At 42.0% G+C, this 27,694-nt stretch overlaps 1 protein-coding gene across 1 annotated transcript; it reads right to left on the bottom strand.

The window, feature by feature from the left end:
* Window positions 1–9,735: 9,735 nt before the first annotated feature.
* On the bottom strand, window positions 9,736–23,755 carry RAP2C (RAP2C, member of RAS oncogene family). The gene is made up of 3 exons (XM_004587707.2): window positions 22,985–23,755; window positions 20,298–20,611; window positions 9,736–12,282 (listed from the first exon to the last, which is right to left on the bottom strand). The coding sequence occupies exons 1-2, from the start codon at window positions 23,255–23,257 to the stop codon at window positions 20,333–20,335; spliced, it is 552 nt and encodes a 183-aa protein (XP_004587764.1). The 5' UTR covers window positions 23,258–23,755; the 3' UTR covers window positions 9,736–12,282; window positions 20,298–20,332.
* Window positions 23,756–27,694: the final 3,939 nt, after the last annotated feature.

Genomic DNA, 27,694 nt, shown 5'->3' on the forward strand with positions numbered 1-27,694 from the left:
AATATCTTCTCTTTCTCCCTTTTCCTCTCTCTGTAAATCTGCCTTCCCAATAGAAATAACTTTAAAAAAAAAAAAAAAAAAAAAGGAGCTGGGGTCAGTATGATAGCTCAATTGGCTAATCCTCCACCCGCGAGCACCTGAATCCCATATGAATGCCAGTGGTGTCCTAGCTGCTACTCTTTCTATCCAGCTCCCCGCTTACGGCCTGGAAAAGCAGCAGAGGAGGGCTTAAGTTTTTGGGTTTTAGGAGGTAAGAGAGATCTGGAGGAAGCTCCTGGCTCTTGGCTTGTGGCTCCTGGCTCCTGACTTTTGGATCAGCTCAGCTCCAGTGGTTGTGAACCAGCAGATGGAAGATCCTTCTCTGTAAAATCTGCCTTTCAAACAAAAATAAATTTCAACAAAGAAAAGAAGAAATAGAACAGCCATCTGGGAGTTTTGTTAACACACAATGTGGGATGTGGGAATCCCCAGCAGGGGTTCAGCATGCTGTGCCACAACAGCTGCCCCTCGACTTTTCATCAAGACTATTTCTGCACAGCAGTATACATTCTACGAAGCATGTTAATTAGTAAGTAGCTGCATGTCTCATTTTCTGAATATATCATAACTATTCTGTTTGCCATTACAAATAACATTGCAATAAATACCCTTAAGTATACATGTTTGCAAGCCCTTTCATTTACTATCGCTTATTTGGGGAAGTGGAATTTTTCAGTTAGGCTTATGAAAATTTAAAATATTTTAGATTCATGTTACTATTAATAACCTCATTTTTCAGGTTAAGTTAACTTTACACTCCATGTGCAAATCACTGGTGGTGTGTAAGTACTTTTATCACCATGTGACAAAGGTATGTTTTTGTTTCAGGCAGAATGACTGTCTAGCTTTTAGACAGACTCTGCAGATAAATATATAGAGAGAGACAACATCTTGTTAAAGCATCCAAAAGCTAATAAGATAGTAAGGACTTATGAGGCCTACATCTAAGTGCAGGTGGCAACCGAAAGAGGAAAGCCACACACTGGAGCTAATTTTTTTCTGACATTTGCCAAACCAGTTCAACATGCGCTTTGCTCTTTTGTGTGCATGTGGTTTCTGCAGAGGAAAACAGAACATGAATTTTAGGGTTCCTGTGAAGCGAGGAGCCCAATTAAGTGTCTCTATCCCCGTAAATCTCAGCAGCAAATATGAACCGGAAACAAACATCCAGCCTGGCAACACTGTAACTAACATTGTTGTGTTACCTCTCTAGCTAGTTGGGTAAGAGGAGGGAGAAAGTGACCATTCGAGAAAATTGTGATCAAACCTAGTCTAACTCTTGAGTGGATTTATTGCTCCAAATACACATTGTCTCTGTAGTTCTCCCAACATCTCAGGACACAAATTTAGACCATTATGGTCCCTGGCACCTTGCAAAATTATCCGGAGAAACATGTCAACCCAAAGCCACAAACGAACAGCTAAGAACTAAAAATAACTACACACAATGGACTCAGACAGAAATGAGAAACAACAGACAAGAGGGACAGGTCCACAAGAACTTCAGATACTGACACAGATGATAAATAATTCTGCTTAATATGCTTACAGAAAGGAAAGACTTTAAAATATCATCAGGAAACAAACTGCTGAAAATATCTAGCTGATATAAAAATAAGCAAATAGAACTTTAAGAAATAAAAATAAAATTGAAAAACAAAAAAATCAACAGGTGCTTTTTTAAAGTTTTTTTTTCTAATTGGAAAGGCAATTTTACAGAGAGGAGAGAGAGATCTTCCACCTGTTGGTGCACCCACCAAATGGCTACAACAGCCAGAGCCATGCCAAACCGAAGCTGGGAGCTTGCTCTGGATCTTGTACATGGGTGCAGGTGCCCAAGAACTTGCACTTTCCTCCACTGCTTTTCCAAGGCCATAGGCAGGAAGCTGGATGGGAAGTGGAGCAGCTGAAACAGGAACCAGCACCATATGGCATGCCCGGTGCTGCAAGCAGAGAGTCAGCCTGTTGAGCCACTGGTGGCACTGGCCCCAGTAGAGGGGGTTTTATGACAGATTGTGAACATTATGTTCCAGGGAGAAACAGCTTGCTAACTGACGTTTCCATAACCAAAACTGGGACTCAAAACAGCCCTCAATGGATTCCCCAATACGGTATGAGAAAATCATTGCCAACTTTCAATGATACTCCCTTAAAAATATATTTGAACGAAGATGAAGTACAGGGGCCCAAGCACTTGCGTAATTCTCTACTGCTTTCTCAGGCCATGCAGGTTTTTTTTTGTTTTTTTTTAAAAGCAAGAGAATTTAAACATAGTATCATAAAAATATTTCTCCACTGTTTTATTCCCATTTTTTTAGTAACTTGAACACTTTTAATATATAGCCATATATTTTTTTTTCCTATGAATTTCATTCTCTGTCCAACTTTCAGTTGAAGTTCTGGGTTTTCCTTCTAAATGTGCATGAATTATTTTGGAAAGATTTATTTATTTTTATTGGAAAGGCAGACTTACAGAGAGAAAGAGCCAGACAAAGATCTTCCATTCGCTGGCCACAATGGCCAGAGCTAAGCTGATCCACAGCCATGGGCCAAGAGCTTCTTCTAGGGAGTGTCTCAAGTGGGTGCAGGGTCCCAAGGCCTTGGCCTATCCTCCACTCTTTTCCAGGCTACACGCACCATTTGGTGCATAATTTTTTTTTTTTTTTAAATTTCCAACATAATTTTAAATTTTAGTTAATCTTTACCATATTAGATATAATTCTAAGAATACAATGCCATTTCCCTCCTCCCTCTCATTGTCCTTCAGCATATTTTAATACTTTCTTACAGCATACCTAGTTCTGTGAACCAGGGGTATTTGGAGGGAATGATTTTGGATTTCATTAATCTCTTTCTTACAGTTGAACTACACTGATTTAATTGCAATGTCTTTGAAATATATTTACATGAAACCTAAGGCTTGTGCTTCCCATCGCGCTCATTTTTTCCCCAATAATCTGAAAAGAGACTTGAACAGCAAGTTTTATTTCCCAAAGTGCCTTGACTGATTTCACATTGATGCCATGTGATTTCATCATGAAAGAATTATCCAGGAAGTGGGACAGAAGATAACTGATACTCCTTCACAGAGTATGGCTGAAACCATATTAAAAAATGATACTTAACTCACCTGTTTCAATCTACTCAGAAGAACATGATCTTCGGGGTGCGGAGAAATGATCTTTCCATCTCCCTGCCAACTTTTGTTTTCTTAACAAGCTGCAACAGAAACAAACACACTGATCTTTTCTGTCAGGAAGGTTCTGAATTAGCTAAGTGCCCAATGGCAGGTGTAGGGAAGTCCTGCACTTTGAGTCCAAGATGGTCTTTTAGGAGTAGCTGCCTTGTCTTGTTTGTGGTACATTTCTGTCATATCAACCCTCGGGGTGCTTGCTGAGGCACATTTAGAGAACAATGCACAATGGGATGAAATCCCATGCTAAATGGCACAGATGTGTAACACTGAATGTCTGTCCTCCACGGGACCAGTGAGCTCTACACTTGATTTTGTAACACTGCTATGTATTATTTTACACTAGTAAATAAACAAGCCTATCAGAACGTGAATTGTTTGCCAAAGGCAATAGATGTATTTGTTTCTAATGCCTCCATGGAAACCAGAACAGGAATGCCAGAGTCTTCACTCTGCTGTCCTCAGTGACAGATAGTTCAGCACTGATGTGCACGCCCAAAGACAAGACGGGAAAACACTCGGTAACCGACTAAGAAGCACCTTTATTTGCTTGGGTGGGGAGGGCAAACAGAAGAGGAAGTGGGATGGGGATGTATCCATACAATTTGAAAGGGTTGCAGAGATAGGAAAGCCTGAGTTTAACAGTATCGTGATTTTGGCTACAGTCCCATTGGTGCCTGATGGAAGAAAACAAGTCCTTATGATCCCGTTCCAACCCCCGTCGTCAGGCACAGGGCCAGAGGCAGGGAGGATGAGAAACTTGGCATGGCTAACTCTTCTGCATCAGGTATAGATTCACTGTTGACGCAAATGAGAAGGTTGACATCCATTCTGCTTACCCAAGAAATGATTAAATTTGTTTTAAGACTGCCACCCATGAATTGGCAGAAGACAGAGGTGTGTCCTCGGTGACAATCATGGCAAATGTACCTCCTCAACTGCCCCATCCAATGGGGCATCCCCTGGGCTGAAATTTTACGTCCATTTCCATCAGTTATCCCAACAGCCTTACTTGCTGCACAAAAGTGCTATTAATAAATAGTATCTTCTTCTTGCCAATTTAGTTCAGTTCAACAGAACTTTTTAAACATCTGTTTTGTGCTGTCAGGTACTGATGCCGCTAGTAAATAGCACATAATCCTTTCCCTTCGTTACTGCCTTAAAGGGGAGACGATTTAAATGCTTGAGCAGGAGCCAGGCAGAGAAGAAAAGCAAGAAAGTTCCTGACGTAAGGCAAAGGCTTGAGACTGTGTAAAAAACTACCAAACCGTCTGATATTAAAAGGAGAAGGTGTCAGGACAGATGTGGTTGAAAATGAGGACAGAGAGGTAGGCAAGGGTGAGGTCGTACTAAGGTGTTTGGACCAACCCCGACAGTGATAGGGAGCCCATGGGATGTTTTAGACTGGGGAGACTCAGGATGAGATCTGCTATGGGAAACGTTCTCTCTGGCTGCGTTGCGGAGAAAGGATGAGAACAGGCCAAGAACAGGAGCAGAGGAACTGACTGAGCAATTCGATTATCTAAAACTGTCCTGGTCCCCTAGCTAGAAACTGGTTACGTTCCGCTTCCTCTTCATCCTAACCAGCAATCACAGCAAGTCACACTGGTTCAAGTGCCAATGTTCATTTCAATTCTTCAGCCATCATTGAACCCTTCTATGTGTACACTCCTGAGCTGAGAGACAATCTTTCTCTCCCAAGAGAAGCTGACTGCTTATAGGAGTGATGAACACTTAAACAGGGAATTTTAAAATACTGTGGTAAGCAGTCACTGGGTGCTATCCAAGGTGGAAGTGAGGGGAGCAGAAGGGGGAGGCAGAGGAAAGGGGGAGGGGTGGAGAGGAAGTCTGAGTTATGAGAGTGAGTAAGAGTTCCCCTTGAGGGAGAAGGTGGGGGAGATAGTATCCCTCGTCCAGGAAAGAGCGAGTGCAAAGCCAAAGAAATAGAAATGAACTGAGCTTGTTGAGGGATCAGCAAGGCATGTGGGACAACTGGACTGGAGCTTGGATTATGAGCTGAGGCAAAGAACTGGCCGTCAGAGAGAGAGAGAAAGAGAGAGAGAGAGCCAAGTCCACAGGTGAAATCCTTGGCCAATAAGGGATGACCTGCAGAGCAGGGTGATTTCTAAACCAAAGAATGGTGTGATTGGATTTGCCGCTTGAGTCCATTTCTCAGACCACTTCAATTTATCACTGTCTCTTCATCCTCCCTGCCTGCGCCCTGCCAAAGCTCTTACTATTTCTTCATTTCTACGAGCCTGTGGTTTTCTTTATTGCTCTCCCTGCCCCAGGCAAGCCCCTTCCGCTCTGTGCTGCACTTTGGCATCTTGGTAAAATACCAACGTGCTCCTGCCAGTGACCCCACCCCCTCCCTGCCCCCACCATTGCTGAAAAGAAAAAAAAACCCCTCAAATACTTGCAGGGCATACAAGACCCTCGCATTCTGGTCTGTGCTGCGCTCTAGCCTGACCTTGTCCCTCTTGTGCTCAGCCCACCCTTCTTTCCAGCATTGTTTTACCCCCAGGCCTCCAAAGCCTGCCACGCCCACTCGCGGATTTGGGTCTCTTCTCTGACTGCTTTCCCAGAGTTGGGCTGAAATGTTCTTACTGCAAATTTCTCCCTAACCTTCAAGAATCATCTCACAAGGCAAGTTGCTCTGACCTTGCCTGGACTCGCAAGGGCCGACACATCCCTTGGCTCCCCTGGGTTCCCCTGCTCTCTGCTGCATGGCGGGAGACTACAGCATACTTGCAAGAGCTGCCTCACTCTCGTGGCTTGCAGCCTCTGTCTCCTGAGCTAGGACAGGTGCTAGAAATGTGAGGCTGTATCACATTTCTCTTAAGAGCTCAGCCCAGAGCACCATGCCAGGCACATCCTTAGGAGCTCTGCCAAGATGAAATGAAGGTGCTGATCTTCTCATCCTATTTTTGTCTCATCAAGCAACTATTTACTGTCAGAGGGAAATCACTTTTCCGAATAAGGTTACCATTCCTTGGTTGCTGTGGCTGCTCTTTTCACCGCTCAAGCTTCTCTTGAGTGAGAGAGCCAGGGCCTCACTCCCCACTCCCCAGGGACTCTGTCACCCACCATAGACTTCACCTGCAACCAAGGAGCATGCGGAAACCTGCAGTTTAAATGTCACTTCCTTGTATTTTGCGTTCTCAATAAAATGCCAAAGACCGTCTTTGGAGTTCTCCTAAGGTGTGGCATTAAGTCTACACTCCAGCTAGGATTCATCCAAGAGCCGAGAAACAAGAGAAATCTGTGCTAGGGTTTCCTGGGGCTCCCTCTTTAATAGCTGAACAATGACCCACAAAGCAGACACTTATTGGAGACTCACAAACTCACATAGCCTTGTATTCCTCAACCATAGATTTACCATGTGTCCCCTTTTAAGCACTAAGAAAACTTAGGAAAAAAAAAAGAAAACTTAGGTGTGGCTTTAAGTACCTCTCCCCCATCCTTTTTCACGTTCACAGCAACTGGCAGGAGCTTCAAACTGCTCAGCCCAGGACATTCCTGGAAGCCTACAGAATGAGCAACAAAGTATCCAGAGCCTGAGGAGCCAATTCCTGGAGGTTTTCTGGAACATCTGACTGTCTCTTGTTACATGGTAGTCTAAAGATCACCCACATTGAAGCACATCTATGGGACTAACATTTTGTGGGGGACAGCTTTGTTCTAGCAAGTGTCTCAACATCAGTTGGAGACTGAATCTTGAGGTTTGGGGACGCGATTTAAAAAATCTGAATCTAGTAGCTGTGTTACTCAGAAAATTATTATTTGTTTTGACAAATGTAGAGGTACTATGTACAAGTTTAATTATATGAAGTGCACATTGGTTGGTAAGTACAATGAGGGAATGGGCCAGGGACAAAAGAAGGCAGAGGGCTTGACTGAATGGGGTAGCTGAGGAATCTGAAGTACCTGGTGAAGAGGAATTACTGGCTCACTATAGAGAGACTATTAGAGAGATTATGGGGTTTCCATATGAACATTTCTCTGATTTCTGTAAGAATGAAGTGGACCTAGACCCTACTCACAGTGTGCTTGTCCACATCTTGGATCTATTGCAAACATTTTTCCTGGAAGAGTGTTGAGAAACAGCTTATAAACCAAAAGCAGAAAGCAAACAAGCCAAGGACAATTTAGGATTACAGAGGATGAGCAAGTGGAGGGAGGAAATGCATTTCCTTTGTTGCTTAAATGGTAAAAAAAAAAAAAATATCAAGCAAGGAATGGCAGCCTTAATATTTGCTAAAGAGGGGCTTGGCATTCTTGCATAACAGGTTAAGCCACTGCCTGTTGAGTCCCAGCTTCTCCATTTCTGATCCAGCTCCCTTGAAATCCAGAAGAAGCTCCTGGCTCCAAATCAGCTCAACTCAGCTCTGGCCATTGCAGCCACTTGGGGAGTGAGCAGGTGGATGGAAGATCTTTCTGTCTCTGAAAACCTGCCTTCCAATAAAAAAACAAATCTTAAAGAAAAAAATATTGATCTTGCTGGATGAAAGGTCTTTTATTAGAAAGAAGGAAGGCCCTGAGATCCCGAGTGCCTTCCCTAAACAAAGGGATTTTGGATTGCAAGGACAGTTGAACCAAAGACTATTAATTCATAGCAATAAAACAGATACTTTATATATATGAAGAAACAGATATAGGGGCTGGTGTTGCGGCTCAACAAGCTAATCCTCCACCTCTACCATGAGCATCCTATATGGATGTCAGTTTGTGTCCCAGCTGATTCACACTTATAGCCTGGGAAAGCAGCAGATGATGGCCCAAGTGTTTGGGTTCCTGCACCTTCGTGGAAGGCCTGGAAAGAAACTCCTGGCTCCTGATCAGCTCAGCTCTGGCCATTGTGGCTATTTGGGGTGAACCAGTGGATGGAAGATCCACCTCTCCTTCTAAAATCTGCCTTTCAAATTAAATCATAAAAAAACAGGTGTATAAATGTGCCCATCCACCCATAGATATATATTTACGTATCTAATCTAGGCCACAGAATTGAATGAGTTTGAAACACAGCAAGGTTAAAATATCTATTTAATATTTTAAAAATAGAGTTTGATAGTGAATAAGTGCTTGACGGGGCCGTGGCATAGTGTTCTAATCTTCTACCTGCAGTGCCAGCATCCCATAAGGGCATCTGTGTCCTAGCTGCTCCATTTTTGATCCAGTTCATTGCTAATGTACCTGGGAAAGCAGTATATTATAGCCCAAATGCTAAGTGCCTCTGCATCCATGGGAGCGATTTGGAGGAAGCTCTTGGCTTTGGACCAGCACAGTTCTGGCCATTGTGACCATTTGGGGAATGAACCAGAAAATTAGAGATTTCTTTATGTTTTTCTCCTTTTAAATAAATAAATATGGGACCGACGCGATAGTGTAGCGGTTAAGGTACTCGCCTTGCACACGCCGGGATCCCATATGGGCGCCAGTTCTAATCCTGGCAGCCCCACTTCCCATCCAGCTCCCTGCTTGTGGCCTGCGAAAGTAGTTGAGGATGACCCAAAGCTTTGGGACCCCGCATCCGCATGGGAGACCTGGAGAAAGTTCCTGGCTCCTGGCTTTGGATTGCCTCAGCTCCAGCCATTGCGGCCACTTGAGGAGTGAACCAGCAGATGGAAGATCTTCCTCTCTGTATCTCCTCCTCTCTGTATATCTGGCTTTCCAATAAATCAATACATAAATCTTTAAATATATATATATATATTAAAAAGTGACTAGAAGCTCCAATAAATTGATTCAACTGGCTAATCCTCCACCTCCCAGCACTGACATCCCATATTGGCACCAGTTCATGTCCTGGCTGCTTCACTTCCCATTCAACTCCCTGCTTATGGTCTGGGAAAGCCATGGAGGATAGCTCAAGTCCTTGGGCTCCTGCACCCATGTTTGGGACCCAGAAGAAGGTTCTGGCTACTGGTTTTGGACTGGCCCAGCTCCAGTCATTATGGCCATTTGGGAAGTGAACTAGATGATGCAAAAATCTGTCTCTCCTCTGTAAAATCTCCTTTCCAATAAAAATAATTAAATTTGCATAAAAAAGTGACTAGAGAAAACTCTTCCACCAGATAAAATAAAGTGATAACTGAATTGTTAATTTTTTTGAACTCAGTATTTTGAAATTTAATGGTATTGCTTAATATTATCTGAAAGATTTTATACATGGACAATTCACAGCTATCAAATTTGTGGCTGGTCTACTTTCTGTACCTGGCCATGTTATATACATGCATTATTCTTTCTTTCCTCATTACTCATAACTTGTGATTTAGGTTATCCAAACTGAGTAAATAAATATTACTTTTGGGACATAGCTTAGCTCCCCCCAACCACCTCCACCATATTCCCGAACAGTGACTAAAGAAACAAGTGAATTAGCACTCGATATGTAATGTAATGTATGTGATCATGTTTACCAAAAATGACTTTCAGTTACAAGGTGTCTGAGTTAGAGATCTAGAACAAGACGCAATATACCAAATAAGAAAACCAACCTGAGTAATACAGATGTCTATTTTATTAAAAAAGTTACAAACAGGTGGACTGCAGGGTCGTCTTACAAAATGACAAGAATGAAATCTATTGGAAAAATTTTACTTTTACAAATCTTTATAGGTAATTGTTCAATGTTTGTACTTATTATTTGAGATTTTACTTTTCACTGATAAAGATACAGTACATTAGATCCAGGATAATAGGTTACATGATTTTATTTGCAGAGCCCTACTGCAGTGATTTGAACAACTCCTAAACAGATGCCATAGTAAAGACAAGACATATATTGCATTTAATATTTAATTTATTATCCTAATAAGCAACATGCAATCTATTGAGGAAGCTAAAATAACTTTTGGTCCCTTTTCTTAAAATGTGCTGGAGAAACCATCATTAAAATCACTTTCCCCTGATTCCTGTGATCCTAGATAAATTCAAGTTAAATTTGCTGCTGAGGTCAATGACGATGAACACTGTATTTGAGGGGTGAAGGACAAGAAGGAGAAAGAGAGAGAGACAGACATGGAGGAGAGGGCGAGAGGGAGTCATAGAGGGAGGGGGAGAGGGAAAGGGAGGGAGAAGAGGGAGATCCATTGGAAAGAAACATTGCAAAAGCAAGCTGCAGAAAATTTAATCATGAATTATTTGATTCCTTTAGATTTTGACAAAGCTAATCAAGATGAACCATAATTACTTAACCTACTTTGAAATGAGTGTTTGGTTTTAAGTTTGGTATTAAGGTGCAAACTTAAATTACAGATTTCATTTCAAGCAGTTTATAAACAAAGCACAATGTTTCAATTGCCTCACCCTTACAATTTCACCATAAAATTCAAAATTTCAGATCAACAGTTTATGATGTGGGAATCTGATCAGGAATCAAATGCAACACGATTTTAAAAAAGGAAATCAAAGTTTAATCAATTTCTACTCAATAATTAATGGTCATGCTGACCAATAAATCACATGAATGTAGATATCACTTTATTTGAACATCACACACAATAGAAATTTAAAATTGCCACACCCTTCCGTAAACCATCACTGCATATATTAGGGCTTTCCTTGACAACACTATTGAGCTATTATTATAGATCAAAAGCATGGTTTTGGTTTGTTGTTTTATTTTATTTAGAAGCATGTTCAAATGACTAAAGCTGGGCTCCTAAAATCGAGAACTTTGGTGCAGTAAGTGAGCTGCAGTTACTAACTTCTGCAAATTAAAAGCACACGACTAAAACCAAATAAAAGCCAAGGAACAAAATACTGTCAAGCTGACACCATTTAAAAATCATTGCTAGGAAAAGCGCTTGTTGTCATGATGTTAAAACTGAACCAAAGATTCCTCTTTATAAATTTCTTTTCTGTTTCTATACCTGTGTTACGGTTAAAATGTTCAAGTATTCAGACAAAATGTGCTGATTAGGTAAACAACATGGAAGGCAATGGCTATTAGAAAGCACATTTGCAAAAATAAAATATATTAGCCCAGAGACTTGGTGCTATTCTCCCTCCTGTTACACAGATTTTGTCTCTACTACGAACATGCTTCTGGAGAAAATAACTAAAAAAGCAATTGTGATAGTGCAAGAAAACTTTAACAAATATTGCTTTAAACTATTATTCAGAAAGACAAAATATTAAGAGCTAGAAAGTGTACATGATTTTATTCGAATCAATTTTACATGTGCAGAAGTCTACTGGATGTCACTTACAAGCCTGACAGGCAAAGCTGAGCTACCTCTGTTTAGGTATACAATTAATTTACCATGGATACAATATCCCTTTTCAAAGGCATTGCTAAGTAGGTCATAACTAAATTTAGAACTTCACAGAAAGGAAAATGTTACTGCTGCAACTGGATGCTGTAAATGAGATTAACACATGTGAAAACCTAATGGAATTGAACACTTAACTGTTCAACTAAATGCTCTATAGTCAATTTCAAATACGGAACATGTTAAGTACAAAAACACATCACAAGCCCCACTTGAAGAAAAGGGATACTCCATCCATATAGATACAATGTGATCTTTAGTTTCTTTTTACAACACTGCCACATGTAAACAAAGTCTCAAAGTATTAACCGACCATTTAAAGGAGAAAGATTTTACAAATAGAATGAAGCACTGGTACGAGGTAATATACAGAAGTAACCATTTGTTTAAGGCTCAATTTTTTCTCCATTATAACTTTCTTTAAAAAGGCATTGAGTAGGTAATACTGAGTTTTGAGTAATAAATATACGTTGAGAAACTGATTAAAGAAATCAATGAAAATATTAAAAATTAACCCTTGCATATTAGCCATCAATAAGAACTTAGAAAGCTATAAAAGGACTGATAAAGAACAGATTTTGAAACATATGGTAAACGTGCTAAGCATTCCTGTTGAAGGTCATTGGATCTTGACGGCCAAAGACCTTATGCACTTAATTCGATGTATGGCAACATGCTGTAATAGAGACAGGTTTACCAAGGCTCAGTTCTGCAACCCAGGTTGTAAAGTTCTCCAAAGCAGCATCTGTGCAAATTTCCTCTGAGTTTTATCTGCAATGAAGATTTTAAAAAGTCACCAAATGCAGAAACAACAGTTTTAGAAGCTAGCATTGACAATGGATCTGCAAGTACAAACATGCACCACAATCTCAACCTGGAATGTCACTGTATTCCCCATCAGTTTAAATACCCTACCCCCACCACACACACACAAAAAGTCATCTGCTGTGGTCCTAACAAGTCAGTAGAGATTAGGAACGTAGCAACGATGCACTGGACAGAACGTGTGTTCGAAACTACTCTATTTTCATGATATGATCTCACTGTATACCTGTGTTATACAATGTGGCCAATGTCCATACTCTAATTGATCTTACAGTGTAAAAGTTGTGGCAAATGCTGATTCTACTTGGAACCTGACCACTTCAAAATTATAAGTTAACTTGACAGTATGCTAGACTTTTCCAAAAGCGAGTGTTTCAGTACTTTTCAAATAAGACAGTATGACTCGATGCTGGCTTGGATACCATGCACCTAGGTGGCAGCAGCAGTCCGCCCCCAGGAACTCGTGCTGTCAGGGGGCTCTGCCAGCCTCTTCCCGCAGCTCAGAGATGGCTGCCCTTGCACCTAGTCACCTGGAGAGCCGCAGCACTCTTCGGCTGTGCTGAATCACCAACTAGCTTCTAGGGAGAATGGAACTGCACATTAATGCGCACAATAAAATAGTGCACCAGAACACTAGAAATAACAGAACAGAAACTAGGAATGAAAGGCAAGCAATGCCAGAGTCAGACCATTTAAGGGCTCTGCCAGCATTTACATTGGTACAATTTTCATGCATGTCATTTGACAGTATTCAAAGAGCCTGAGAGAAGCCTCTGGCAGCTATTTCATAAATGTTGAACTTAATGTAGCTCTCATTCTTACTGAAGTTCTACCCCTAATCACACCAGAGACAATAGAACAAAACTCTCAGTCTCTTTAGAATCTATCACAGAAACATTTCCTTTTTCAGCTGAAATTTGGACTTTTTGTTAATGAGGGCACTGGTCATTTAAGTTTGGGCAAGTTTAGCTTCCTAATTATAAAAGTAGGGATAACCTCCTCCCCGTCCCAGGACTGTGAACATCACATCGTGCAGCATGTGCAAGTATCAACAGCAACACCTGAGTCAAGCACTGTTCCTTTCCCAAATGTGTGACAACTGTGTAACAGACCAGGACCTGGCTATTACGTCCAAACTAAGGACCTGGGCTTCTTTTTAGCTTAGTTTGAATCACTACATCTACTGGAGACACAACCACACTTCATTATACATGTATTTCATCACAAAGATTTTCCAGTAATTCAGACTACACTTCCCTCGATTCATCTAAACTTGTAAATTTCAACTTTGATCGACATTTCAAAATGTATAAATAGCTCAAGAGTTTAAGCTATTCTTATGAATTAAATATTGAATGCTTTCATAGACTTCATCCTCTGAAATCCAATTGAAAATGTAGTTAGCTGTGTTTTTTTTAATAGCCAGAATAAGCAAGGATACAAACCCATTTATTAGCTTATTAGTCTACATAAGTAAAAACGGACAAATTGATCACTTTCTACTTTCCCAAAACTTGGTTTAAATTTGTCCATCCACACACCCCTGGATCACAACACTCCAATGAAACTAAGGGATATGTATTCTGAGTCACACTAAGCAATATCAACACCAGGCATTCAGCATTAATGCTGGGCTACTTTTCAAAATACTACTATATTATAATTCTTGGTAGCAATTAACCCCAAAGCAGGAGTTTGTATGAAGCAAAAAGGACAGTCTCAGATCAGAATTTCACAGCAATATGTAAATGTTCTGGCTGCACAGTGACGGCAGCACTGACAGTGTTCTAACACACTCCGTCATTTTGAGAAACATCCCAGCTCCTGATGAAATGAGCACTCCATCACTCCTAGGATACCACATCAAGATGCATGGCAAAGGTCTGCTTTAGAGTTGGAACACCTTCTCCTCATCAGACATTTACATTTCTCTAATGAGGTATTATGGGTATTATGGGAGACTACAAAACACAGGGCAAATCCAACCTTGTGCTTAGGAAATCAGGGTCCCCCAAGCGGGGTAAACTGGCACACATGGTTACCAAGCACAGCACTGATTATTTTTTACGTCAGCCTGAAGAAAAAGGGAGGTTTCCAACTCAAAACGAGCATATCACTTCTCGGGGCAGAATGCATGGGCTCTGGGACGGCCTAGCAGTTCATATATTTCCAGCGTAACTGGACTTCTTATCCACAAGAGCGGCATTTCCTAGCATCCTTTCTCTCCTTTGCAGCATATGTGCAATCATAACCGCTCCCATCGCCCGCCCCTGCGTTTTAGCTACATAATATTCTGATGATTTATGCCAAGACTTATTTTTAAATAAACTTCTCTTCATTCTTTTCTTGACTTGGCATTTTCATACCTAAATATTAATTGCATTATCAGAAGACCATGCTGGAATTCTGATGACAGAGGTTAAGTTTTTAATATCTTGCTTCATTTCTCTAATCTGTGTTACACTCACAAAGCTGACTGGGGGTGCAGGAAAATTATGTCATTAAAAGTGCTCACTGTCATTCACCCGCAAAAGCTGACCCGCAAAAGCTGACCCTGTGACAGATTCCTTAAAGGGACAGCATGCATGCTTAACGTTTAATGATGAACTCAGTGTTAGGGAATGGATTATTTTTCTCATGTGTCAGACCTGAAAGCTCCAAAAATTTGAATACGATGAATCCAATTCTGAAATCTCAAGAGTGGAAATCTACAGCACTGCAAGCCCAGTGAGTTGATTCCAGCTCCTGGCTATGACTTGGGGCAGGGAGGATACAATTCTCCTCACTTTATAAAGCACATTTTGGAAATGCGATTGCTCTAACACGGTGGCTAGTAAAGGACTCCAGGAGTCAGCTTTTGATTGGATGCATTTTTCCCAATAGGACTTCAGTTTTTCTCAAGGACATTATCTTGCGAACTGCAGAAACCCAGGAGGAGGCAATCCTGCAAGAATGATCTTTCCTGTGGTAGGGCTAGGACACTACCCTGGTGGCAATATTCCAAGTCTATGAGGCAAGTTTTTCATAATTCTACTGATGGGTCACTCTAAGCCAGAGAGGTAATGGAGTGAATCTGCATGTGTCATATGCATTTCATTCTTCAATAAAAGCCTAATGTTGAGGTTAAAAGGAAGCAATTAAAGAAGGAACAGATACACAAAGAGTCATTCTAATCACCACACACCTCCACACCCAGAGCACATCTCACAGCCCCCATGGGGCCAAAGAAGCTCCAGGAGAATTAGGGGTGCCAGAAAGGGCAAAGATACGCTGTGCTGGCATGGACCCCAGGTCCAATATGGTGCACACTATTCCAAAACATACTTGACCCTCCACCCAAGCCTTCTTCTTTACTTCAGCTCACCAAATGAGCTAGATGACAGATAAGCCATTCTCTCTACTCCAGATGACACAGAAAGTCAGGGCAGGAGAAGAAAAGCAGTACCTAATCAAACTGTAACTTCTGCAACAGAATTGCACCCTAGTTTTATTGATATGACTAACATTTCACTTGGATATGAAAATGCCAGCATTTCAACCTATACAAAGTGACTGAAGATATTCTTTTCATATTTGCTCAAATCCAGCATTGTTATCTGCCCCCCCAAATAGGATTGGAAGCAATTCTGATTCTACATTTTTTACTTACTTAAAAAGCGGCTGAAAATGCTAATCAATTCCACTATATTCAGAAGTAGCTCAGTCCCACCCACAGATGGTCCAGCCTTCCAGGAGCCTTTGCTAACACCGCAGGCATTCTGCTGCCCTGGGAAATGATCTGCTAGTCTTGAGTCAAGAATCCCCCTTTTCCTTCAGGCTCACATAAATAAAGAACTGAGGCTGACATAAATCATGATCTTTGTTCTTTCTGTTTGCTTCATGGTGTTGGTACTCATTTGTGCGATTTATTCCAGTTGGGAAAACCCGTTCCAGGATACACTGAGAAAAATGGTATAGAATCTCCAAGAGACATTTAGGAAGTCCTAAAGAAAACCTCCCCTTCCCTGACTTTATTATTATTATTTTTTCATAAGATTGGCCCAGCACATGGAAAAATCATCATTACAAATTTCTATTTGCCCAAAACATAGACCAACCTGTCACATTTAAGGGAAAGCGTTACTGCACTTGCCCGCTTCCTTTGAAGGAGCCAGCAGATCTGAAGACATTCTTATGCTACTTGTGGCCATTCTTTGTGCTTTGAAATCATTCCTACCGCCTCATCCATCCCCTCAAATCCTACCCAGTCGGCAAGGCCTGACTCAAATATTGCTGCTCCTTCAACTTGTCTACTTCAGTGATGCTCCACTGGGAGACTCTACTCTCCTCCCTCTCCAGGGGCTATCTGACAGTTTCCAGGGATATATTCATCTGTCTCAACTGGGCAGGCTGGGGGACTGCCACCAGCATCCAGTATTACTGTACAAGCCAGGAATGCTGCTAGATATGACAACCCCAAGCAGAAGTGGAAATGCTGAGAAACTCTAACTGGAGGGAGGAGGCTCTTCTTGTCCTGAATGCGCATTGAATGCCGATTTCTTTCTTTAACACTGTGATGAGATTATTCATATAACATCCACACTTGTCAACAGTGGTATACTAAAATGGGAAATTGTCAGTTCTTTACACCAATACAGAGGAGTGGCAAGGTCATGAGTAAAAACAAAATAGATGGACAACATTGGCCTGGGTTGCTCTTCTGCTGCTGCCACATGGTAAAGCAAGTCCTGCAAAGCACTGATGGCAGCTACCTCAGGGCCACCAAGGATGAGACCAACCTGTATAGAATCTGGCCATGTTTCCAAATTTACTCTAACATGTCTGCCAGTGATCGCGGCAAGGTGAGGAAACCATCCTGGGATCCATGCAAAAGCACAGGTGTTCATTAAGAGACTGCTGAGCCAAATCAAAGGGTGTCAAGAAACAGGAAGAATTATCCAGAGCCATTTCTTGGAGCATTAATATAATTTTCCTCTCAGTTAAAAGCAACAAAATAACAATAATAATCACAGTGTTGCTTGTTTAAGTTCTATTATTCCTTCTTGGATAAGGTACTAGCAAATATTAAGGATAAATATTTCCTAAATCACCTCTACTTGGTAAAGCTTGATCGTCAGTGTCGATGTAGGACTGACAGACTTCAGAGCTCCAAGACTCACACTACAGGATCCAGAAGCCATCACCTTTGGTGGGGGCAACCAGAAACTTGACTAGCCTCAGTTTACACATTCCCATTCACATCAGTTGACTATTGCTTCATATCAGCTTCCCCGCCCCTCCCCCCCCCCACAGTGTATTTAGTTCTAAGAGAATATGATCAGAGTTCATTCAGTATTTTCAGAAAGTAAGCTGATTAGTTCTTCTATCTTACAGCCTGCATTTTGATTTGTGCATTATACTTAACAAAAAGCAAAAACAACACAAAGCACTTGATGATAAAACTTACTATAAATGCTTGGTTGGGCAACACATACACTAAAATTGCAACAAAACTTACTATAAACAAGAATATCTGTAGTTATTCATTTCTAATTTCTAACATATTCATCAACAGAAATGCACATAGCAGGCTTCTGATAAGAAAAAAAAATGCACGTACTCTGCAGGTAACCAAATGGATTAAAAATAATTTGATCACAAGCAAAGGAAATAAACTTGGAATAAAAAGCTTCTGAAATATCATTAGCAAGTGTCCATTTGGGAAGAATGTTTGGCCTGCATTCCACATTGGGCAATCTGATTGTGGCAATGCAAGACTCTGCAAGGCAGAGGTGATGGCTTAAGTCATTACCCCAGCCACTCACTTGGGAGACTTGGCTTTAGTCCTTGACTTCTGGTTTGGGGCTCTCACAGAACATCTGGCGAGTTCGCTATCAGATAGAAGCTCTCTCACTGTCTCTTGCTTTCTCTTACTTTTGGGTGTGCCTTCTGTCTCTCAAATTAATTGTAATAAAAAGAAGTTGTGCCTTTGCAATTTTGGCTGTGACTAATTTTACTCTGTTTACCCTCTTTAGCTATCTAGGTTAATAGTGAAAACAAAATTCAGAAATTCTGTGGGAGTAGGATACATTTTTATACAAAGATGATAAAACTAAAGCCAAGTACACATTCTTATTCATCTGCCCAGTTAAAAGTGTCAGCTAGCAGAAACAGAGTACGATGGTAAAGATGTTATCACTACACACAACCTGTTCAAACTTGAACCTTGCTTCTGCGAACTAAACCACCTACTACATCTGTTCCTTCCTAAAAAGACAATATTGCCAGTGTCATGGTCCCAAAAATGTAAGCTGGACTTCAGTCTGAATGGTGACTTTATTATAAAGTAACAGATCAGCTAGACATAGGAAAATGGATGAATTTCCATTATGTTCCAGTATGCTAAAGGCTGATGAGTGAGGCATTTTGAATAAGGCACTGTTGTCATCTTTCAAAGATGACACTACCTGCCAGGAGACCTTGTCTGAAAAGATAAATTAGAGACTGTTCAACTGGTCTCCAGGGAGCACATATAAAGCCAGACCTTTGATTAGGAATCATCACTGCGATCTAACATGCCTGTTGCCATTTGCAACACTGTCTCCCAGACTCAAGGTCAGCCTTGGCTCAGAAAGCTCAATTCCATCTCTGATACCGTCAGGCCTGTCTGGCACTGCTGCGGTTTCTCAGTCATCCACGATGTTGGCTGAGTTTATTAGCTAAGGGCTACCGTCTAAGTGAGACTACCTGCTCAACTACAACCAAGACTAAAAGACCATGATATGAATCAAATGATCTCATTTTAAATGCTAAGTTTTACATAACCTCACTTTGTCAAGACCTCATTTCATTGAAAACTTTTGAAATTATTATTATTCCTCAATTAGACACTATTTCCAGTTAGACAATATGACAAATTCTTTCACCCAAACTCCTCAAATGTGTATGTCCTTGTAATCATTGGTTGTTGCTGAAGAAAAACATGTGTGCGATTAGAAGCTAATACTTCTCTCTTTTGCAACCAGTTGTTCTCATTAAAAATAGACATTTTTCACTGTCAATAAATATAAACCATAATACCAGTACCTCGGCAATGCTTCCTCTACAGGACGTAATAAATTATCTGAATAAATTCATATTACCAACCAGTAGGTTTGCTTGTAACTTCCTTATAGTAAACTGAAAACTTTTTACAAAATGTCTTTTCTAATTTATGCATGTATTTTAAAATTTCTTTTAAGATAACACTCTTAGTTTCCTCCAACCTTGCATCATTTCATGTTTGAATACCTTTCTGAATACTCTTTACTGTTTATTAATTTCATCCTTCAGTCAACTGAATGTTTCCTGTGCTGGCGACTGTACCTTCTAACACCTCCCAGATGTTTTAAGCAGATTCTCATTAGGACCACTATTCATAATTAAGTCAAGATACACTGTGGTACTATAATTTTCTATTTTCAGAGGTCACTTAAGTCCCTCAAGTGCAGAACAAAGTGATTAAATAATCATCCTGCAAAAAAATAAAGCACTTAGATGATTAATAAATTGATTATTTCAATTATAAGCAACTCTGCTGCCTGCACATAAAAGCACAGAAGTCATCACGGAACTCATTGTCTTCTGAAGTTCTTCTTGAAGGCTCTCCAGTGCAGTTCAGAAGATACACCAGCCAAAGGGGGAAAAAGCGTATTGTGATTTGACTCAATCCAAAGAAATGTCAATAGGGAAGGATAGTAAAGTCACTTAAAAATCCATAAAGCTTGGTGATTGGAATACAGGCAATTGCTTATCTTTGTTTGGTTTATCTATATTTTTTAAGCTTCCTGTATTGATACAATTTTGTGCTTGGAGAGATGTCATTTTACAATAAAGACAAATGTAAGATTGTGCCATGTGTGTTATTTATATTAATCAGCTTCTTGCTATAGTTGTTCAAAAAAAAAAAAAACAACAACAAAACATTCCCGTCAACAACTAACCTGCTCGGTATGGCCATGATTGAGGTTATCTTTTTTTACTGGACAACGCAGGTTGTACAACACTGATCTTGCTTCTCAGGCAGGGACGAATAGTTCATTTGTCTGACGATCTCAGCAAAAAGTTCATCCACCATTGATTTACTTTTTGCCGATGTCTCCATGAAAGGGCATCCCCATTCTTGAGCAAGAGCTCTGCCTTCTGAAGACATAACCTCTCGTTCTGGTTCCAGATCCACTTTATTTCCTACTAGGATTAGTGGGACTTTTTCATATCTCTTCACTCTGACAATCTGATCTCTCATTGGCTTGATATCCTATTTGAACAATCACAGCGAAAAGGAAAAGAATTTATTTGTGTAATAGCAGAACTGCAATATCAACAACAGAAAAGTCAGCCCATGGTGAGTATATAAAGCTACATCCAAAATAAAACCACATACTTAAATGGAGAAAACATTGTTACTGTGTTCACTGAAGGAGGACCTAAATAATTTCCACTCAATAAGTTCTCTACCAGCCCAAACAAAAATACAGTAATGAAGAAAAGCTCCCAAATGTGCTTAATCTGCTCACACACAAAGTTGTTTGGCCATGTTCCTAAACCTGTCTGCTTGTCACTGCTTCTTGTAACACCTGTTATCCTAGTCCAGGATTGCAGCATTCCTGGCCGGTTAGCAAGAAAACTGGAGAGAAATTGTTCAGGGAACAACTAAAACACTTTATAATGCCCAAAAGACGAGAGTTTGAAAAAAAGATTAAGACACTTAAATATTTCATTTTAAAGTGATCATTTGCACTTGTCTTCCAATAAAACAGAACACTTGAAAATGCCCTTCATATACTAGATGCCAGGTGAGTCAGGCAGGCGGGAAAAAGGCTTTCTTTCCCTATGTTGGTATTTAACACTGGATTTTTTTCCCTTCTACGTGTATTAATTATTTCCTAAGTAACTATAATGCATTACAAAAGATAAGAACTTTCACAATTTTCCAGTAACATCAATTTGAGGGAGGGAAAAACATTGCTTTAAAACAACAATAGAGATTTAATCCTACCTAGCATTAAGGATTTTAAGATGTCTTACAACCCGAAAAGAGATGCCGTAAATATCAAATGTGATTAATTTGCATAATTCTAGTCAACTCAAAATTTACAGTTACTTGCTGCTTGCCACAGTTTGATTAGACCATGTTTCACCAGTTCAATCTTTCCGGTGTTATTATGGTAACCCAAAGCTCAGCTGAGTCCCAACCTCTGGCATTTGGGCTCCAAGGAGTTGAAGTCTCTGTTGAAGTCATGGCAGTTTTTTCCACTCCCTGTTTATGTCTGTAACAGAAACGGATTTAACGGGAATCTTGGGAGACACCCTTGAAAAGACTCCCAGTCTCGAGAGAGTCAGCTGAGCAGATAACAAAACCTCTGGAGGATCTTAAAAACAAAACACGTGTGAAATACTTACCTCTCACTTCAGTACTTTCTGGGGAAGAAACTTTGCTAATAGTATCGCTTTGGAACTTAAGGCTACAGAAATTGAACTTTCCCTTGGTCCCAATAGTTTTGATTCACTTCCCCAGAACTTCTTATCTTAAAAAATAATAATTTTCTGAAGTGGCTGTATCAGGTTCCTGGAAAAGTTCCCCTTAGTACTTTAAAGTACTAAAGAAACTGGAATTAGTACATTGGATTGGCTAAAGCACTTAAGGTCTCTTAAGTAAGCAACATTAAATGCATACCTTTAAATGCAGAAAAAATAATACCCATTTCCTAAATCAATGGAGGTCAATATAATGGGTCAATATGAGGTTATTTACTCTCAAGGAATAAATAGCAACATTTAGTGCATCTCTTAAAATAACGCTAAACCTTCAGTCTGTCTCCCAGGGAAGGACGAGGCAGAGTTTTCCTAAGAAACTGGACAACACCCAAGGTAGCACTGTAACCAAACAGAATTCATTTGTGATGGTGGTGTGGTGGGTGGGGGATGCAGTGCAGTTACTTGTAGGAACTCTACTTTTCAGTTAGCAACTGGCCTTTATATTGCATACCGCCAAGTCAAAATTGCCTATAAGGGAGTGCCAGGGTTCTTCCGGTAGCCTTAGTCGGATTTACAAATTCAGCTGAGTCCTCGGGCTATAACAGAGCCGGTGGCACAGCGCCGGAGGCACGCATGGGCCACCCGACAGGCCGCAGCTGAGAGCACACTCAGCTGAGTTATCTGTGCGCTGGATAATGGGCTCCACAGCCCTTTCCTTTCCAAGCCCTTTATTTGCTCAAGATTATCTGTTAAGGGTTGTTTGTGCTGAATGGGTTAATCAATACTTGTGCAATTGAACAGGAAACTCTGGAATGGTTATATTCCAGGGCTAAAGTCGGCCCAGCAGCCCCTTGTCTCTCTCTGGCTTTGCTTTGACTTAAAAATAAATAAATAACTCAAAAATATTCGTGCAAGCTTCAGTTTTCTCGTGCTTTCTCATTCTCTGTCTCTCCCTCCCTCCCTCCCTCCCTCCCTCTCTCTCTTTCCAGAAACAACCTGACACTTTGCCACGCCAAGAGTCACCTCAAAAATGCGCCATGTCTAACTTTCAAAAGCCAAAGACGGTCAGCAAGGCGCGGTTCACACTACGCGGAGGGGAAGACACGATTACCACACCCCCTTCCAACAAATGCACAAGACTTGGGTTGATTACCTGAAAAGACTGTTGATTAACCAGACTATACACCAGGATGAAGCCTTGGCCGTTTTTGATGTAGAGGTCTCTCATGGAGGCAAACTGCTCAGTTCCTGCGGTGTCCAGAATTTCCAGCACAGAGGGCGAACAGTCCACTTCGATCTCTTTGCGGTAGAAATCTTCAATGGTGGGGTCATATTTCTCAATGAAAGTCCCAGTGACAAACTGCACGGTCAGGGCAGATTTGCCAACCCCTCCGCTCCCTAACACCACTACCTTGTATTCCCTCATGAGGCTCACCTACACCAACTCCAACCCGAGGGGGGGGGAACAACACTCCGCTAGCTGCGGCGCGGCTAGGCGGAAGGTGGGCGGAAATCTGCGAACTGGGGAGGAGAGTGCAGAGGAGCCAAGGGCCCAAGCGGGGAAGAAGAGGAAGTTACAGGAGGGGGAGGGGAAAGAGCTAAGTGTCGGGGGTGGGTGGGGATGGGATGGTAATGCCCTTCCTATAGGAAGTGAAGCCCAGGCAGGGGGCGTGGGGAGGAGGGCGAGTCAGGGAGAGGGCGATCGAGGGTGGGGAGAATCAGCGCACCCCTAGAAGGGAAGGGGTGGGGGCCGCGGCAAGGCAGGCGGTTGTCCTTGGAGCCCGACAGCCTTCACACAAAGGGGCCCAGGGTCCCCGCTTCCTGCTAGCGCCGCTGGCGAGCCAGCCCAGGCCTGCGGGCTCCGCACCCGTCACTGCTGCCCGGGCGAATCTCTGGGTCCCGGCTCCAGCGAGAGTCGTCCGGCCTGTGATGGGGGGAGAAAAATACGCATTAGCCGCCTGACCCTCACCCCAAGCAGCGGTCCCGGGCTGCTCCTTCCCCCAACTTGGCCACCCTCACCAGGCTGCCGCCGCCACCGCCGCCGCTTACCCGGCCGTCCGCACCCGCCCAGCCGCCCGGGAGGCTCTGTCACTCCAAGGCCATGACCACCCGCTGGCTCGTGTGTGTCACCGCCGCCCAAGCGCTGCTGCTCGCCGAGGGGAAAGGGGCGGGGGCCGTCCGGCGCTGGTGGCGGCGGTGGCCGCAGGGACACCAGCCGATTCCACCTCTTTTTTTTTTCCTCACCCACCCCCCACCTCACCACCCCCCCAGCACACACCCGGAAGGGTTTCCCTGACACACTGGCTGAGGTGCCCCAGTTCCCCGAGACTGGACGGGATCACTTCCGGTGGGGAAAGTCCCACCTCTTCGGGGCGAGCCGGGTGGCGCGGGGGGCCGCGCCCTGCTGAGCCAGCCAGCCGCCCGCGGACGGTTTCGGGTCCAGGCTCTGGCCTTGGGAAAGGGCCTCTGGGAGAACCTCTGGCGTCTGTCCCTTCCCGCCCGCAGCAGCTGCTGACTCTCTGTACCTCCCTCCCCCTTCTCACCCCAAAGCCGTTGAAGCTGCTCTGGCTCGGCCTGGCCTCCTGCAGCTGGGCCCGAGGACCTGATCAGCTCCTTGGCCCGGGCAGGCCGACCAGCTAGCAATCTAAGGACCGGGAGAGAACGCCACACATCCCAGCACTACAAGTTGCAGGGAGAATAAAATCGGCCAGGACTTTATTTTCTTTGCTGGTATTGCTTCCATTTGATATTCTTCTGAGAAATGCATGCAAGATATCCCTAGACCTTGCTGTGCCTCTGGTTTTGTATGTGGTGTTTGGGCAGTCAATGTGATCGTTAAACATACACATTATTTTATCATCTCGCAAATCTGCTTTGACTCCATTAGCAAATACCAAAGTCACTGCTTACAAAAAAAAAATCACAAAGCTAGAAAACACCGTTACAAAGTTAATAGTACTCTGTTTGATTTCAACCATACACAGTAAAAAAGCGAATGGTGACTAGTTTATGGAAAATGGTTACACCTGCATAGTAATTTCTATTAATCTCATGTTGTCTCTTCCAAGTTCAAGTTTGGTTTTAAATGCTACCGTTGGTCATCATTGAGGTCTTTAAGACAAATGTTAGTTCTCTTAAAAATTTTCTGTTTCTGCTTTTTCATACAGTTGTTACCTATCTTTCCTTTTGCTAACTTTCTATTTGTGAAGTTTTGTGTCAGAGCCGCAGGGCCGCATGGCCAGGATGCTATGCTACATTTTAGGCACGTCACGAATTTTTCGATTAAAGCATACACCCAGAAACTCACTGGGCAGGCAGGTTAAAGTGACTCCCTTCTTAGAAACCCCAAATGACCAAACTTTATCAAAAGAGATTTATTGTGCAAACCAGCTGTTAGAACTGAGAAGACAGGCGAATCACAGCAGTGCGAGATCCCACTGTCCCTCCCTGAGAATAGCCCCGTGGTGGTGGTGTCACTTACAGTATTCAGGGGCTGTGTAGTTGAGTCTCTCCCGGTCTCCAGCTAGTGCCTTCTCTCCCGCGGAGTCCCCAGCTCTGGCTCCAGCTGGCCCCGGGGCTGCCGGATATTTGAGACGCTGCCCTCTGCTGGAAGAGCTTGTCGTCTCCCCATAGGTCAGCACTCCATCCACACGTGCTGTTGCCTGATTTGGAGCTTGGCTGCTCATCTCCCTGCCTCACTGTCTCCAGACTGTCTGCTGGAATCCATAGCCCCCAGCAGCCCCAAGTTTGGACATTCCTCTTCTGATCCAGCCGACGCTAAGTAATGGTAACCGGCCTCCTCTCTATTACTAAAGTGTCAAAAAACAACGAGTTCTTTTTGAAGTTGTCCCACCTGTTGGTAAACCTGATCATCTCTGACTGTTGGTCAAGGTTTGGAGAGAGTTCTTTGTTTCTCTACATAGTGAAACTTAGCCCTCCCCTCAAGACACAGTCCTGCCGGGTCAATTTCATTCACTTCAGAAGGCCAAGTGTCACACTCACCCTGAAGATCTTTCCCAGGTTTCTTAGGAGGGGAAGTCATTTCAGCACTAATTAGAAAAACAAACCATTGCAAGTGACTTAAGTGCCCTACAATTGATTCTTTAAAATTTATTTTTAATTTTGAAGTTTATGGTACAATTCCGCAGGCCTGGAATTCCCTGCAGCCCAAATTCCCACCCCTGACTGATTTTCCCCATATTATCACAATAGTATAGTCCTTCATAAGGAGTCATAATTCCATCAGTCTATTACTTAAGTGTGTCCCGACATTGCTGGTACAATGTCAGACAGTCCAGCATCCCATTGTCTAGATATGTCTAACAGTTTCACTGGGAGTCCATCTTTGATTTGAAAGTACGGATGCACGTTACGTTGTGTCTTCACATTTGGATATAGTAGTCTCTATTACGCCATCACTGTACAGTCCCTTAAATGAGAAGCCATGAGAAAAAGTCAACAACAGGTATGAAGTTAAAACAAAAACAAAAAGAGGGAAAAAATACAGCACCATGGAGTCGGAAAAATGTGCCAGTGAATAACTAACTCAAGCGTGACAAAAAGAAAACACAAAAGCCTCTTGGGTAAAATGATGCCACCATGCAACCCATGAGCCAGCAATGAATTCAATAAGAGAAAAGAAAGTATTTGGAAGAAAGGAAAATGAAATAAAAAAACATCAAAAACACATGGAATGCAGCAAAAACAGTATGGAAAGGGTTATCGACCTTATAATTTGCATGATGGTTTCCTTATATTAGAGAGAACACAGGGTATTTGTCCTTTTGGGATTGACTTATTTCACTGAGCATAATGGTCTGTAGTTGGGACCATCTGGTTGCAAATGGTATAATTTCATTCTTTTTAATGGCTCAGTAATATTCCATGGAGTAGATGTACCACTGTTTCTTTAACTCCTCTTTGGACAGGCATCTGGATTGTTTCCATGTCTTTACTATTGTAGATTGTGCTGCTGTAAATAAAGGATTACAGATCCCCTTCTCATATGCAGTTTTCACTTCCTTTGGATGTATTCCTAGGAACAGGTTAGCTGGGTCATATGGCAGGTTTATTTGCAATTTTCCAAGCACTCTCCATACTGATTTCCACAGTGGTTGTACTAGCCTACACTCCCACCAGCAGTGAAGGAGGGTGCCTTTCTCCCCACATCCACTCCAGCAGATGTTAATAGAGTTCTGAATGTAGGCCAGTCTCACAAGAGTTAGGTAGTACCTCAGTGTGGTTTTCATTTGTATCTCTCTGATGGCTAAGGAGCCCGAGTATCTTTTCATAAGTCTGTTAGCTGTTTGAATCTGTTCTTTTGAAACATGTCTGTTCATTTCCTGTGCCCATTTTTTCACAGTTTTGTTTTGTTTACTGTCCCTGGGTTTCTGAAGCTCTTTGTAAATCCTAGATATCAGTCCCCTATTACTTGTGTAGTGTGCAAAGATTTCCCCCCATTCTGTTGGTTGTTTCTTCACTTTGTTAATTGTTTCCTTTGCTGTACAGAAGCTTTTTAGTTTGATGTAGTCCCGTTTGTTCATTTTGGCTTTGACTGCCTGTGCTTCTGGCGCCTTTTCAAAGGGAAAATAGATTTTTAAGTGTTAATTTTGCAAACAAGGCCAAAATGTATTATAAAGGCTAAAAAATATGCTTAAAATGTACAGGTGCTCCCACTTATGCAAAATATGAGATGCACAACAGCCACATAACCACTAAAATCTGAAACAAAGTAATTACAGGTGCTGCATATTCAGAACTTTCATTTGTCCATCTCATGCTAATTTTTGAATGATGATCAGTTATGACTCAGAAAAGGGGAAGTCAATATAACTTTAGAATATTTTTAAAGGGGAAGATAAAA

The sequence above is a fragment of the Ochotona princeps genome, chromosome X (genome assembly GCF_030435755.1).
Source record: "Ochotona princeps isolate mOchPri1 chromosome X, mOchPri1.hap1, whole genome shotgun sequence".
In the NCBI taxonomy this organism is placed as follows: Eukaryota; Metazoa; Chordata; class Mammalia; order Lagomorpha; family Ochotonidae; genus Ochotona; species Ochotona princeps.

Excerpts from the sequence above, each read along its gene's own strand:
- RAP2C (XM_004587707.2), bottom strand. The coding sequence starts at position 23,257 with ATGAGGGAATACAAGGTAGTGGTGTTAGGGAGCGGAGGGGTTGGCAAA. Across the intron at positions 20,612-22,984 it reads TTAATCAACAGTCTTTTCAG|GATATCAAGCCAATGAGAGA; the intron begins GTAATCAACCCA and ends TTGTTCAAATAG.